The following is a 17,705-nucleotide window of genomic DNA, read 5'->3' as shown; positions in this document are numbered from 1 at the left end:
GACGGCATGATGCTGTTCCAGATAGAAAAGTAATATAGTTATAGGTTGCAAATTTCAGAGCTACAGATCTTGCAGTTAAAAGTAAGATACCTGGAAGGTCTCGAAGCGCTCAAATGCCAGACAGTATTAGAGCTGTGAGACTTTCCTTCACTCAGTTCCCTACACGTTCAGCTCGCAAACATGATTTGGCCTTGGGATTGTCTGATCGAACAGTCAGAAAAATTGTTCATATTGATATGCAGTTACATTCATAGAAATTAATGATTGCTCACAAACTGCATGAGCGCGACTGGGTAAATTGCATGTCAAAACGTGGGAGATATTTCTGCCGCACCCTGTAGTAATCAAATCTTCATTTACAATATGTAACAAAAAACTGCAGAAAATGAAACCAATATTTTATGGAGTGAAAAACGTGTAGGTTTTCTTTTGCGTTAGACTGATGCAGATGTACATGTCAGAAATAGTTTCTTCTCCAGAACTGCTAGACTTTGGAACTCCCTTCCGAGATCCAGCTTTCCCAACTGTACTGACATGCAGAAGTTCAAATGTTATGTGAAAAGACATCTTGCTACTCATCTCTCTTAATAATACCCCTGTAACTTGTGTCCCCGATATAAGCTCCATACTTCAAAGAAGAGCTGTGTCTTATTTGGAGTGAAAATTGAATTAAAAAAAATTTTTTTTAATAATTTATAAAATATTCGCCCACAAAACAAATTTATCTAAAAAGCCACTTACTTACAAAACGTACATTCACAACATAAATATATATTTGAACTTCTTAAAAACATGAAATATGCTGGTTAGAAACATAAAACTATTTTATGGTTCCGAATTTTTTAGGTAAAGATTAATAATTTGTATCATTTGCATGAAACGGACTACTGTTCTCATCTTGACAGTCCGTGGCATAATGGATAAAATAGTAGGTTAAAATCAAGTGTGACACTCACCTCTAGGTTGAAGGTTCGATCCTCAGTGTGAACTATACTGAAAATACGATTGCGATTAACTTCGGACTTCTACCCGGTCATGTTTTTCTTTTTTTTTTTTTTACATAGGCATCACCACTTATCAAGGGCAAGAGGACACTTGAGGATAAGTGTTAAAGAGTGTAAAGTAGAAATTGAACAATATAGTAATCGTTAATAGTGGGCATTCGGTAAATTTGTTAACTTGTATGGAACGGTTCATCAAAAACTTGTTTACGTTAGACTTGAAGACAACCATATTGTAGCCAGCTGGAAAGCAGAAAAACAGAAGATAATTTCACAGGTGTGTAGTTCTAAGAAAGAAGCTTTGTTCATGGAATTTACGTGTAGGTTTAAGCACAAATAAAGAGTGGGGGAAATTAGGGATAGTGTTTTCTGCTAGACGGGTGTTTCTTTTGAAAGTCTGGCGAAGCGGACCATAGGTTGGAGCTCAGCTCCTGTCCAGATGTGGCAACAGTACTCCATCCCTGGATGTATCTGGCTCTTATATACATAGAGAATTGCATCGGCAGTGAGATATCTACTGGGTATATAGAAGGACCCCGCCATTTTTCCAGCAGCCTTGGCAACGGATTTAGTGTATGTGTTCCATTTAAGATCAGGAGTAAAGGTCAAGCCCAGAAGCTTGTCAAAAATTGAGGCCTCCCCAAAACGAGAGCCATTCATTTCAATTGATGCTAGATGGTTGACGGAGTTAGGGCATGCTATCTAGGTCGATGAAATAAAGGGTCTCGTCTGCAATCCGTGCAAATTCAAAAGCAAGATTCCTGAGTTCGACAAGATACAATTGAAGAAATTCGAAAGTTCTATCGCTCGAAATGTTCTGAGAATATCATTCACGATGAGAACAGTTTTTCAAACAATTTAAATAATTTATAAAAAATGACTGGGTGCGGCATTCAAAATCAAGCATGATTATAATCAAATGTAATTAAATTATGTAATTTAAGTGGAAAAAGTACAGAATAGTTAACACTCGAGTACTTGTAAATAAGAAAGAACAGAACAACATATATTTTATATAAAACACATTAGAATTAAATTCTCTACCGAAACCTGTGTTTTATTGCGTAACAATGATATTTAAGATTGTTATAACGTCAAGCGCACTTGATACGTATTTTATTTTCTAAGATTGTTATGTATTTTATTTTCTAAGATTGTTATGTATTTTATTTTCTAAGATTGTTATGTATTTTATTTTCTAAGATTGTTATGTATTTTATTTTCTAAGATTGTTATGTATTTTATTTTCTAAGATTGTTATGTATTTTATTTTCTAAGATTGTTATGTATTTTATTTTCTAAGATTGTTATGTATTTTATTTTCTAAGATTGTTATGTATTTTATTTTCTAAGATTGTTATGTATTTTATTTTCTAAGATTGTTATGTATTTTATTTTCTAAGATTGTTATGTTGTTTATTTTCTAAGATTGTTATGTATTTTATTTTCTAAGATTGTTATGTATTTTATTTTCTAAGATTGTTATGTATTTTATTTTCTAAGATTGTTATGTATTTTATTTTCTAAGATTGTTATGTATTTTATTTTCTAAGATTGTTATGTATTTTATTTTCTAAGATTGTTATGTATTTTATTTTCTAAGATTGTTATGTATTTTATTTTCTAAGATTGTTATGTATTTTATTTTCTAAGATTGTTATGTATTTTATTTTCTAAGATTGTTATGTATTTTATTTTCTAAGATTGTTATGTATTTTATTTTCTAAGATTGTTATGTATTTTATTTTCTAAGATTGTTATGTATTTTATTTTCTAAGATTGTTATGTATTTTATTTTCTAAGATTGTTATGTATTTTATTTTCTAAGATTGTTATGTATTTTATTTTCTAAGATTGTTATGTATTTTATTTTCTAAGATTGTTATGTATTTTATTTTCTAAGATTGTTATGTATTTTATTTTCTAAGATTGTTATGTATTTTATTTTCTAAGATTGTTATGTATTTTATTTTCTAAGATTGTTATGTATTTTATTTTCTAAGATTGTTATGTATTTTATTTTCTAAGATTGTTATGTATTTTATTTTCTAAGATTGTTATGTATTTTATTTTCTAAGATTGTTATGTATTTTATTTTCTAAGATTGTTATGTATTTTATTTTCTAAGATTGTTATGTATTTTATTTTCTAAGATTGTTATGTATTTTATTTTCTAAGATTGTTATGTATTTTATTTTCTAAGATTGTTATGTATTTTATTTTCTAAGATTGTTATGTATTTTATTTTCTAAGATTGTTACGTATTTTATTTTCTAAGATTGTTACGTATTTTATTTTCTAAGATTGTTATGTATTTTATTTTCTAAGATTGTTATGTATTTTATTTTCTAAGATTGTTATGTATTTTATTTTCTAAGATTGTTATGTATTTTATTTTCTAAGATTGTTATGTATTTTATTTTCTAAGATTGTTATGTATTTTATTTTCTAAGATTGTTATGTATTTTATTTTCTAAGATTGTTATGTATTTTATTTTCTAAGATTGTTATGTATTTTATTTTCTAAGATTGTTATGTATTTTATTTTCTAAGATTGTTATGTATTTTATTTTCTAAGATTGTTATGTATTTTATTTTCTAAGATTGTTATGTATTTTATTTTCTAAGATTGTTATGTATTTTATTTTCTAAGATTGTTATGTATTTTATTTTCTAAGATTGTTATGTATTTTATTTTCTAAGATTGTTATGTATTTTATTTTCTAAGATTGTTACGTATTTTATTTTCTAAGATTGTTACGTATTTTATTTTCTAAGATTGTTATGTATTTTATTTTCTAAGATTGTTATGTATTTTATTTTCTAAGATTGTTATGTATTTTATTTTCTAAGATTGTTATGTATTTTATTTTCTAAGATTGTTATGTATTTTATTTTCTAAGATTGTTATGTATTTTATTTTCTAAGATTGTTATGTATTTTATTTTCTAAGATTGTTATGTATTTTATTTTCTAAGATTGTTATGTATTTTATTTTCTAAGATTGTTATGTATTTTATTTTCTAAGATTGTTATGTATTTTATTTTCTAAGATTGTTATGTATTTTATTTTCTAAGATTGTTATGTATTTTATTTTCTAAGATTGTTATTATTTTATTTTCTAAGATTGTTATGTATTTTATTTTCTAAGATTGTTATGTATTTTATTTTCTAAGATTGTTATGTATTTTATTTTCTAAGATTGTTATGTATTTTATTTTCTAAGATTGTTATGTATTTTATTTTCTAAGATTGTTATGTATTTTATTTTCTAAAATTGTTATGTATTTTATTTTCTAAGATTGTTACGTATTTTATTTTCTAAGATTGTTACGTATTTTATTTTCTAAGATTGTTATGTATTTTATTTTCTAAGATTGTTATGTATTTTATTTTCTAAGATTGTTATGTATTTTATTTTCTAAGATTGTTATGTATTTTATTTTCTAAGATTGTTATGTATTTTATTTTCTAAGATTGTTATGTATTTTATTTTCTAAGATTGTTATGTATTTTATTTTCTAAGATTGTTATGTATTTTATTTTCTAAGATTGTTATGTATTTTATTTTCTAAGATTGTTATGTATTTTATTTTCTAAGATTGTTATGTATTTTATTTTCTAAGATTGTTATGTATTTTATTTTCTAAGATTGTTATGTATTTTATTTTCTAAGATTGTTATGTATTTTATTTTCTAAGATTGTTATGTATTTTATTTTCTAAGATTGTTATGTATTTTATTTTCTAAGATTGTTATGTTGTTTAAAAACATCGATGCTTTACACATTGCTTTCATACACAAGAAATCGCGGCTTCTGCCATTTTTTTATTTATTTGTATTGCCTTATGATTTCTCGAGATAATTTACTGTAATTTTATCGTTAAACAATCTTTTCACACGTTAAAATTAGTACAATTTGCTGGAGAATTTCATTTTGCAATGTTATGCATAAATTATATGTTGTTGCTTTTTATATTTAAGAATTTTTAACTCATAACTATTCTGGACTTTTACCAATAATTTTCACTTCATGATTTACGATATAAAACAGACTGACACTTGTTTCTATTTGAACTAGCAAGGAGATCTGACGTTGCCCGGGATTGAACGGTGATTAACGAATGTTTCACACTCCCATATTATTTTTGTCGTAGAAATCAGTGGAATCGTCCATTTTTCAAACAAATCAATTGATTGCCTGCTCTAGTTGAGAGTCAATCTCCGTGCACCAGGAGACAGCTTTACATACCTCCACTCATTGAATATATTAGTCTACATTGTACTGAAGTAAACCTACTGGTGATTATTTCCGAACGTTTCCCAGATGCAAATACGCCAAGGATTGAAATTTGAATAATAGAGTTTAAAACTCTTTCTAATGGAAACTCATACTTGAATCAGTAAAAAATAATTGCTTTTGCCTCGAGGAAATTGTTTCTGTTTCTAACATTGGAGCCGTTGTAAAATTCCTTAAACATTTTCAAATGCTTACCCCAGCCTGCGTAATCCGTAATTCCATATTCTTGTAAGCAAATTTCGATCTATTCCGATAGTCGTCGAGAAATTTGAGCGGTACATAATCATAGACGCCAACTTCTTCCGTCAGGAACAACCGAATCAAGTAGGTTCGTACCTCTGTAAATAAATAAAAAATGGTAACAGTAAGTTTGGACTCAACAATCACATTATGAAATTAATTATGTTTAAATGTATTTTTTACTGTTATTTTCATTCCAAACAAATCACTTTGACGTGAGGGTCTACAATTTAGGATCACATTTACAGGGATACTATGTAGGGAGTTGGACAGTGGCCACATTACACATGAACTTCTGCATGTCAGTACAGTCAGGGAAGCAGGCACTCAGGGACAATTCCAAAGTTCAGCAGTTCTAAAGAAGCTATTTAAGAAAGAAGGCTTTCCGGTATCTAGGGCAATCTACAGTGTAGGGATGGAATTTTTGCTGATTGTTTGATTTGTTAGAGATATCTACATCGTGAGTGTGTAAGAGCTTTGTGTTCAGAGCTTATTCCATTAAAATACTTGTAAAACAGACGGGAGATGCCATAATTCGGCGATGGGACAAAGGTTTGAGTTTGGTTGACAGTGTGAGACTTATCAGATTGTCAACTCATTTTTGAACACTGACAAGGAGCGAGACGCTAATGGCTGATGCACCAACCCAGACGCAGATGTGGCGACAATACTCCATGCATGGGTGAATAGTAGCTTTGTAGGGGTACAGAATACTCTCCGGTGTTAATAACCTTCCAGCACAGAAGAGAGAGCCAACCTTATTTGCAGCAGCTTTGACAATATCTTCAATGTATTTGTTCCAATGCATGATGTCTGTGAATGTTAAGCCCATGAGTTAAAAAAAAGTACATTAAGGTAGTGTACCATTAGCCATAACAATCGATGATTGAGACGGTTTCTTAACTTTTGAGGTTCCTAAATGACGGAAAGTCTATTACTGGATTTGGAATTCTTTCCACGTTTCCTGTTTCCCTTATTCGTACAAACAAATAGAAGTTTAAAATGTAAGGCGAATAGACAGCTCGCTGCTCTACTCCATAGAGTTCTCTGTTAGACACGATCCAAAGTAGTAGCCTCTTATGTTTCTAAGTAATAACATGCACATTTTTGAAAAATAGTAACATAATCTATATCGTGCCATCTCTTCCGTCAATGGCATAACACGCTTGGAGATCACAGACACAAGAAAGCATGGCAGACCGAGGAAAAGCTGTTTGGTGTGTGTAAGTGGCGATTTAAAAGCGCGCAACATTGATATCAATCCAGTGGATCGGACCGCATGGAGAATAAAGCCTTCTGTTATTCGATCCGGAGTCTAGGACATTCACAGTGCTTGAAATACTGAAACTGGATGATGATCATGATGATAACGTTTATGATAACGATGACGATGATATTGACTACGATGACGACGATAGCGACATTGATGATGACAATGCTGATGAAGCTGATTTTTATGACGATGATGATGATGTAAGAAATTCTAAGATATTTTTATAATTCTCTTGTTTCTTTTCGAATAAAGAAGCAAACAAGCCATTACTTAAACTTGTTAATTTCCTCGTGGAGTTCTGAATCTTTGACCTGGCAGACGAGAAAGGTTTGCGGCTGCCATGACTCATGAGTTCACATAAAAAAGACCAAAAACATTTGGTACAAAAGTTTCTCAATTTAAATAAACACAGAATATTTCATTGTTATGTAATGTGTTTTATTTTAAACTAGCAGTTGAGCCAGGTTTTGCTCGGGCTCTATGTATTGTTCATAACTTTACGTGCGTATATATATATATTAAAATGTTTGACTCATATCCAGGTAACCTACATCTAAAATTTCAAGTGTTTAGACCCAGAATTCTTTAAACTTTGACCTCCTGGTGGCCAAATTTGCGCCTAAAAACTGATTAAAAAGCTTGATGCATGTCTGAATACCATTTATGTAAAATTATAAATGTTTAGACCCAAACGTATATAAAAACTTTGCTAGAGACTGCAAAGGTCAAATCTTTTGCATTTTGACCCCTCGGCAGTCACATTTCTGGCCAAAACCTGTTTTAAAAGCTTGCCCTATATCTGAATACACTTTATGTAAAATTTCAAATGATTAGACGAAAAAATGGCTAAGTAATTTGGTAGAGACCGCAGAGGTAAAATTTTAAAACTCTTTAACCCCAATTTTGACCCCTTAACATTTATTGTTTTGGGCTCACATCAAATTAAAAAGTTTGATTCATGTCCAAGTAACCTACATCTAAAATTTCCAGTGTTTGGGTCCAAAATTAACGGAGGAGTTTGGTAGAGTTCTCAAAGGTACAAATCGTTGGACGTTGCTTCCTTGACAGCCTAATTTTTTTCCGAAAACCGATTAGAAATATTTTCCGAAAACCTTTATAACTGTTATGGCTCGCAAGTAGCCACAAAGAAGAACAAACAATGGAGATGTATTACGTGAAAAACGGAAAGTTTACAAACAAACAGTGTACTTCAACGAGCATGCGAGAGTCGCTCTTGGATTAGATCCCCCTTGGGACCGTCACACGTAAAGTTTATATGGATGATGAATTAGTCCATTTGGAGGGTGGTTCACCTACAACACCCCCTCCCAAGCTGATTTCTCCGGGTGTGAAATCAGTATCTTGTCCTTTTGGATAGCAGTTTATTCAATTCAAACTAAATAGAATTGAAGATTTGTATAGCATACGCCCTTAACTTTTTAATAATCCCGTTTGAATCTTACTGATAAAAATATTTGCACAATAAAATCAATTTTATTTCCAGTTACTGTACGTGCTAACTTTACATTTTTTTTTTAAATTATCTTTGCATCTCGTCAGTCTTTTCGGTAAATATTGTGTTACTATTTGTTTTGTTTTTTTTAATTAGCCAAATTTGGAAGTTTTTATAGAAATAACCCTTTGTTTTATACTGAGATTGAACATTTTTTTCTCTTTTCTGGAGCCGGCATTTCTCTAATGGCGGTCGCCCTGTCTGGATCTGGGCACCTGTCATCTTTATCAAAGATATGTCCTAGGTACTTGATTTTTTTGTAAAAAGAATTCACACTCGTCTTTGTAATATGTAATATATAATAATTTTGTATCCGACTGAACACTTGTCTGATATGGTTTGCGTGTTCCTCCCTGCTTTTGCTCGCTATAATGATGTCGTCTAGATATGAGATGGCATTGTTCAGGTCGCTCAGCATAATATCGATGTCGCGGGTACTACCTTAACTCCAAACGCGAGATTTTCGTATCTCCGATGAGTATTAACACAGTGGAGGTTACTGCTTTTGTCATTTACAGGAATTTGTAAGTAAGCGTCGCTCAGGTCGACCTTAGAGAAAAATTTGCCGCCATTAAATTTCCTGAACACTTCTTCCAGGCTGGGTAATGGATAGTGAAAGTCTAACGACCCGTTGAGTTTGGTCGAGAAGTCAGCGCAAACGCGGATTTCTCCGGACCTACTTTTTACGTAGACTGCTGGAGCAGTCTACTCACTATATTCAATTTTAGCCATGTTTTACCGATGTTTTATAATCTATCCAGTTCCTGATTTATCTTGTTTAGAAATGCGAACGGGACATTATGTTTTTTTTTTTTTGTTTTTTTTTTTTAAAACACCGGTTGTGTGCCTGGTTTTAGCTTAAAATCAGCGGCCATTTTGTGCATCTCCCAAGGCCAGGAGAAAATACATTTGGGATTTTTTTTTTAAACTGGTTATAAGTTTCTCAGTTTCAGCTGGATGGTTTTCTATTTTTTTTTGCAAACTATGGATATACGAAGATCCCACAAATGAAATTCATGCTATCTGAACCAAAGTGGTTCTCACTATTTTTGAAGGCATGCATTTTTAGTTTTTCGTTTTTCCCAGCAAGGTGACGTTGGTGATTAATTCACCCTAAAAATTGATTTTTATATATTGACGGCCATCGCCGTTCTGTTGGTTCTTAGCATAGTCGGTTTTCGTAATTTCTTCCAGGTTTTGACATTTATAATTGAAAGATCCGACCCACTGTCTAATTGAAATTTGATATCCTTTCTGAGAATGTTGACCGTTACGTATTCGTGTAGGTTTTCATCTACGACGTCTCGAATTATTGTTTGACGTACCCGACTTTTGTTCTGATTTTTCCTGCAGTGAGAGTTTTATATCCGATTTTATTACATATCGGACATCTTTTTGTAAAAAATGGGCAATCCTTTACCCAGTGTTTCCACCACATCTGAAGCAAGGGTTCGGTGCTTTTGATTTTTCCGACTTTTGGGGGTAATTCGCTATGTACCGTACCGACGGTTTTTTCTTCGTTATTTGTTTTATATTTGCGATGCCTGCTTCGATAATTCTCGCATCTTTTTTATTATTTCCACTTTTGACGATAGTCAATCAATTTTTGCAGTGTTAAGTTCGGTTTGTTTTCTAACTTCGTAATAACTCTGCGCCTGATTTCCGCATTTTTCCCCGAGGTTAAACCTTGTGCAAAAACAAGGCATTTAAAATTGTCTGCTGTTAATTCAGACAAGTTAAATTCATCAAAATGCTTGTTCACTACTGCTGCGTACGTGGCAAAGTTGTCATTATCGTCTTTGGTCACATTCAAACATCTCCATTGCTTATGAAAAAGAGACGTTTTCGTGAAGAACAGTTCTGTTTACAGGTTTACCGTCTCATTGAACGATAAATGTTCCCACACGCAAATTCTATAGCAAACTCCACTCTCCCCAATGGTTCACTTCTACATGTGCAGCTGCCATAGCGCAAAGGCAGCATGCGTACCGCAAATTTAACCGACATAAGCCCAGTTCAAACAGACAGAAGTACATAGAAGCCAGAAATAACTGTAAGAAAGAAATAGCGACAGCTAAGAGAGAATTTACTGAAACCACCCAAAAACGCATCGAAGCACAGAAATTAGGAATCCGAGATTTCTAGAAAATCTACAACAGTGTAGTAAATAATGGGCAATCAACAATTCCCCCACTATCCACAATCATGAGGTTGTTTGCTCTGCAACTGAGAAGGCTAACATGATTGACAGACGGTTTGCCTCCAACTCCACACTGCTAACCACCCCTCCCTAACTTTCCTTTGCGGACAGACGCCACACTAAACGATCTGAAAATCACCCCTGCTCAGGTGCATGCTATCATAAGATAGCTTAACACTGCAAAAGCATGTGGACTTGATCTCATCCTTGCTGTGCTATTTAAAAAGTGCGCCGCCGAAGTAGCTCCAGTTCTCTCCAAACTTTGCAACAAATGCCTTAATGAATCTTGCTTTCCTGCCTGCTGGAAAACTGCTTCTGTAGTGCCAGTTTTCAAGGATTCTGGCGAAAGAACTGATCAAGTAAATTATCGCCGCATTAGCCTCCTCCCACTTTTTTCCAAAATATTTGAGACCATAATTAACCAAGCTCTAGTTCATCACCTTACAGATGCTAAACTTATGACTGACAAATAATATGGATTTAGGCAAGCCCGTTCCACAGCAGACATCCTAACTGTAATCTAAGAACGTATATACCAGCTACTGGACATATCGGGGGAGGGTAGAGCGGTAGCTCGAGATAAATCTAAAATCACGAAAATCAGATCATACGACATCACTGGAAGAATAAATAACATAATTAGATCCTTCTTAGACAAGAGAAAAATCCAGGTTGTCCTTGACGGTCGTACATCTAAACAATATGATATAAATGCGGGAGTGCCTCAGGGGCCTATCCTTGGACCTCTGTTATTCCTAATATTCATAAATGACCTCCCTGACAAAATTGTCTCTGAGATGGGTATGTATGCTGATGATACAACGCTCTATAACAGACACGACAGGAAAACAAATGAACACATATCTAAAGAAATGGCAGAAACACTAGAGGAAGACCTCCGATCCGTAGTGGAATAGGGACAAAAATGGATGGTCACCTTCAATGCTGCCAAGACTAAACTTGTCTTCAATAATTACAAGAAACCTTCCCTACCGCCAATAGCAATGGCCAATGACTTTTTATCTGAAAGTACATCTTTTAAACTTCTCGGCCTATCGTTCACAGGAAACATGAGTTGGAACAATTACATTGAGAACATTGCCAGGACCGCTGCGAAGAAGGTGGGTTCTCTCTACCGTGCTAGAAAGCTATTAACGCCCGAAAGTATCCTGTACCTCTATAAGGCCACCATTCGCCCATGTATGAAGCATTGTTGTCATATTTGGGCTAGTGCATTTGCCACTAGTCTCTCGCTCCTTGACAAGGTTCAAAAGAGAGTCGCAAATCTGATAGGTCCTGAACTGTCATCTAAACTTCAGCCTCTGTCACATCGACGAAATGTTGCATCCCTCTGCCTGTTCTACAAATACTTTAACGGTCAATGCTCTGACGAACTGGAAGCAGTTGTGCCCCCTCGACGTAAATACCCCCGACAAACAGCTTAATCCCACCCCTTCACAGTAGTGATCCCTAGATGTAAGAGAGCCTTCTACTACTTTGGAATTCCCTTCCGGGTCCCTGCTTCCCCAACTGTACTGACATGCAGAAGTTCAAGTGCAACGTGAACCGACATCTTGCTGCCCAACTTCCTACACAGTACCCCTGATGCTTATGTCCCTGATAGTAGCCCCCTACAACAAAGTTGTAATATGCCTTGTTTGGGGCGAAAATGCAATAAAGTAATAAATAAATCCGCAGTTTTCCGTGGCAAGATGTAATCCCTGAATTTGTCATCTTCAGCCGTTTCAAGTTTTCGCAAGAGCAATCTGGTCTTCTCCTGGTCAGACCAGTTACCGCAGTGGATATTGAAAAAGTTTTCAGATCTTCTGAAATAAGTTGCAAATGATTTTTCATATTCGTACTTAAAATAATCTATTGCGGACCATATTGTATTTTGAGGAAAAGCTGAATAGCTTTCAGAGTGCGCGTTATTCTTTGCGATTTCTGCAAGTAATTCTTCTGTTCGTAATTGACGTTCTGCAAATAGTTCCTCTGTACGTTGTTGGCGTTCTGCCAATTGTTTGTATAATTCCTTTTGATGGTCCTCTGTACGTTGTTGGCGTTCAGACACTTTAATTTGCAACTTAGTTAAATGTGCTAACGATAATTTTAGTACGTCCATTTTGTCTGGTTGGATTTAGCAATTTTTAAACGTTCGATGTCTGGTTAGAAAAACCTTTGTCTCGTTGAACTTTACAAAACCTTTTGATTTTTCCTCTCGGGACAATAAAACAAAGCAACAAAAGAATATTAATCAAGGGAAACAGTTAATCATTCAGCCCCCCCCCCCAAAAAAAAAAATTAAGTGTATATTTCCGTTTGAACAAAAGATAAAGCAACGATTTACTTTTTAGTAGAGAAAAACAGCGACAAACTTTTTTTCTTTTCTTTTTACAAAGTAAAGATTTACCTTTTAAGTAGAGACAAACTTTTTTTCTTTTCTTTTTACAAAGTAAAGATTTACCTTTTAAGTAGCGACAAACTTTTTTCCAACTCCTTTTTGTTCCGTAGTTGTGGTTTTTAAGGTCAATTAACAGTTGTTAATCATATTATTCTAATTTCCTCGAATCCTTCAGTCGCATATGTTATGTTACACTTTCTTAAGCGCGATAAACATTTGAGTTCCACGTCGTTAATATTTTCAGAACATTATGTTAGACGTGAATATGTATCTCGAATCAAACGTCGCCAGTGTTATGGCTCGCAAGTAGCCACAAAGAAGACCAATCAACGGAGAACAGTTTAAACATGTATCACATGAAAAACGGAAAGGTTACAAAGGAAGGGTACAAACGAAATGTGTAGGTAATTCACCGAGCATGCGAGAGGCGCTCTAGAATTAGATCCATCTGGGACCGTCATGCGTAAAGTCTATATGGACGATGGTTTAGTCCATTTGGAGGGTGGTTTACCCACAACAATAACCCTTCTGTCAAATCTCGAGTCTGTAGACTGAAAATTGACAGAGTAGTTTGGTAGGGAACTGTAAACACAATTCACAAATCACACAGACGTAGCTGGTAGCGCCACATATAGCTTCTCTATATCTCATTCCCTATCTCAGATGGTTACATTTCCGACACGTTTCCCAGACCAGCACGATCAACATGCCTCACTTCTAGATCTCTTTCTGACAACAGTTCCCAATGACTGTACAACAAATGCCCATAGCCCACTCGGGAATGCTGATCACGCTGTGATAATGGTAGAAATCAGCCTAAATTCTCGCCCTAAAACTGAAGACCCACTACTCAAAACAACGAGGTATTACAAAAAGGCTGATTGGGAAGCCATCAGGGAGGTCATCAGAGATGCCCCATTGCAAAATATCTTTACTCTTCCAGCGGAACAGTGTGCAAATGAGACAACTGAATGGTTCAAAACTGCTATTGAAGCACATGTTCCCGCACGGAAATACTATAGCAAGCCCCACTCCCCCCAATGGTTTACTTCTGCTTGTGCAGCTGCCATTTGTCAAAGGCAGCATGCGTTCCGCAGATTCAACCGACATAAGTCCAGCTCAAATAAACAGAAGTTTATAGAAGCTAGAAATAATTGTAAGAGAGTGATAGACACAGCTAAGTCAGATTACTCTGAAACCACCAGAAAGCGCATCGAAGCACAGAAATTAGGAACCCGGGATTTTTGGAAAATCTACAACAGCGTAGTTAATAATGGACAGTCAATTATTCCCCCACTAACAAACAATCATGAGGTTGCTTGCACGGCAACTGACAAGGCTAATCTGCTTGCCAGTCGGTTTGCCTCAAACTCCACACTGAACTCGGTACACCACTCACTCCCTGATTTTCCTCTGCGAACAGACGCCACACTTGACGACTTGAAAATCACCCCTTCTCAGGTACATGCTACTATAAAAAACCTAGACACCTCTAAAGCATGTGGACCAGATCTCATCCCGGCTGTGCTATTAAAAAAATGATCTGCCGAGGTTGCTCCAGTTCTGTCCAAACTTTACAATAAATGCCTGAACGAATCTTGTTTTCCCGACTGCTGGAAAACCGCCTCTGTGGTACCAGTCTTCAAGAATTCTGGTGAAAGAACTGACCCACTAAATTATCGCCCCATTAGCCTCCTCCCGCTTTTCGCCAAAATATTTGAGTCCTTAGTTAATAAAGCCCTAGTCCAGCACCTAACAGCTGCTAAACTCTTGACTGACAAACAATATGGATTCAGGCAAGCCCGTTCAACAGCAGATATCTTAACTGTAGTTTCTGAACGTATATACCGTTCATTGGATAAAACAGGGGAGGGTAGAGCGGTGGCCCTTGATATATCTAAGGCTTTTGACAGGGTATGGCACGATGGTCTTCTAAGGAAAATTAGATCATATGGAATCACTGGAAGAATTCATAACGTAATTAAATCCTTCTTAAGTAATAGAAAAATCAAAGTTGTCCTCGACGGACGTACATCCAAACAATATGACATAAATGCGGGAGTGCCTCGGGGGTCTATCCTTGGACCTCTATTGTTCCTGATATTCATAAACGACCTCCCTGATAATATTGTTTCGGAAATGGGTATATTTGCCGATGACACCACTCTCTATAACAGATATGAGGGGAAAACAAATGAACACATATCCAAGAAAATGGCAGAAACACTAGAGGATGACCTCCAATCCGTAGTGGAATGGGGACAAAAATGGTTGGTCTCATTCAATGCTGCTAAGACTAAGCTTGTTTCCTTCAATAACTACAAGAAACCTTCTCTACCACCAATAGCAATGGCCAAGAACACATTGCCTGAAAGTACTTCTTTTAAACTCCTCGGCCTAACGTTTACAGGGAATATGAACTGGAATAGATACATTGAGAGCATTGCCAAGGCTGCTGCAAGGAAGGTTGGCTCCCTCTACCGTGCTAGAAAACTACTTACGCCTGCCAGTATCCTATACCTCTATAAGGCAACCATTCGCCCATGTATGGAGTACTGTTGTCACATCTGGGCTGGTGCATCTGCTGCTTGTCTCTCGCTCCTGGACAGGGTTCAAAAAAGAGTCGCAAACCTGATAGGTCCTGAACTGTCATCTGGGCTTCAACCTCTGTCCCATCGACGAGATGTTGCATCCCTCTGCCTGTTCTACAAATACTTTAATGGTGAATGCTCTGACGAACTGCAAACACTTGTACCTCCCCGACGTAACTACCCCCGACAAACCCGACAAGCTACTAAGTCTCATCCCTTTACAGTGGAGATCCCTAGGTGCAAGAAAGCCTTTTACTCCAATAGTTTCTTCCCCAGAACTGCGGGTCTTTGGAACTCCCTTCCGGGATTCTGCTTTCCCAACTGCAATAATATGCAGAAGTTCAAGTGTAATGTTAACAAACATCTTTCTACTCTTCTCCCTTCATAATGACCCCGCTAATTAATTCCCTAATAGTAGCCCCCTGCTTCAAAGTGGCACTGTGCCTTGTTTGGGGTGAAAATTGAATAAAAAAAAAAAAAAAAAATATACACACAGACAGAAAGTTTCACTTTTAAAGATATAAAGATTAGTTGCCTTTTATATTCCTCGGACACTGTAGCTAAAAATAAAAAAGAAAATGCCGTACAGTTTCGAATGTTTTAACAGATATGCTATTAATGTCTAATATATTCAAAATTCCATCTCTCATTCCAAAACACTGGCGCCGGTTCCAAAATATTTTCTATGGTCTGTTTCTTTTGCTTTTCAATTCTTTTTCAGTTTTTGTTTTTATTCTTAAGAGATTGCGTGAAAGATACTACTGATTTTATAACCATGACATGCGCCGCTAAAATTGGCTCAAATGAAAGAAATGAAAAATACATTTTTAGCAGTCATAATTATATATATATATATATATATATATATATATACATCTATATAGTATAAACAATATATATTTATTTATATATAATATATTTATACATATAGTATAACTGTATATATACATATATATATATCTTTGTAATTATTATCATTATATATATATATATATGTATATATATATATATATATATATATATATATATATATATATATATATATATATATATATATATATCAGCACACTTACCCGCCCTTACAGAAGCAATTAATCGAGGGCGGGGCTGTATAATTAAATATGTAGACACGTTTATATTTTTTTAAATATTTTTATTTTATTATTATTGTTATATTATTATTATAATTATTATTATTATTAATATTAATATTTTTATTATTATTATTATTATTAATATTAATATTATTATTATTATTATTATTAATATTTTTATTATTATTATTATTAATAATATTATTATTTTACTTTATGCTATTTTTAATTTCACTTCCTCTTCGATTAATTGAATCTGATAAATATAAATTAAAATGTATTTATAAAAGTTACATACGTGTGAGAAAAAAGACATCTGCGACATTGTCTGTTAAGTTATTAATAACAGAGATGAAGTACGTAAAGTAGGAAAAAATATTAAAAAATTATTTTGAAATATTTATTTTATTTATGTCTGTGTTGTTTCAAAAAAAATGTGTGATTTATTGTGCAGGAATATACTTTCAAAAGTAAAACTATTGGTTTTTAAAATGTTTCTCATTTAATCAAGCTTAACTTTCTTTTGAGAACCGTACTTTTATAATTAAAGAGAGATTTAAAAATATTTTGAACAAAGTACAGTATCTTTTCCGATGCTACATTTTCTTCTGGCATTGTTTTCATAGACTAAAGCAATATTTACCAAGGCAAGTCAATAGGAACATCTTTTAGGAGAGTTTTTTCATTTAACAAGTCTACGTTTTATGTGTCCTAAGTTCTCTTTTAAAAAACGACATTCTTTATTATTCTTTGGTTTGTGGTTTCAAACTTGCATTGTAGATTACGGCGTAAAACAAATATTAAAAGAAACTTAATATCTATTTCATTTTTGTAGAAACATAGTATTTGTTTGTCCAAATTTAATTTTACAGAAAACAAGATTCTTAAATTATGCAGTAAAGAGCAATAAACCAACCCATTAAAAACAACTGATATTTATGAATATTTCCGGCCGTTTACTACATCGTAAATTGCAATGTAATTTCAAAAGTACGAATCGCATAATCGTATAAAATGACGGCTTTTTTAAGATAATTTATGAGGTACATAAATTAATTAACAGAACAAACCACTAAAATTAAATTAGTCGA

At 33.9% G+C, this 17,705-nt stretch overlaps 1 protein-coding gene across 3 annotated transcripts in view; it reads right to left on the bottom strand.

The window, feature by feature from the left end:
* The window catches only part of LOC145246568 (uncharacterized), an 896,698-nt gene that overhangs the window by 142,030 nt on the left and 736,963 nt on the right, over positions 1–17,705 (bottom strand). For all 3 annotated transcript variants that reach the window (XM_080108171.1, XM_080108172.1, XM_080108173.1), the window contains one exon: positions 5,498–5,640. In XM_080108171.1, the coding sequence (XP_079964297.1) occupies positions 5,498–5,640 (143 nt within the window). The remainder of the gene's footprint in view (positions 1–5,497; positions 5,641–17,705) is intronic.

This window comes from Euprymna scolopes, chromosome 24 (genome assembly GCF_053919585.1).
Source record: "Euprymna scolopes isolate OS-2025 chromosome 24, ASM5391958v1, whole genome shotgun sequence".
Taxonomy (NCBI): Eukaryota; Metazoa; Mollusca; class Cephalopoda; order Sepiida; family Sepiolidae; genus Euprymna; species Euprymna scolopes.
Note: the sequence above shows the minus strand (reverse complement) of the source record. Positions and strands in the feature narration are given on the sequence as shown.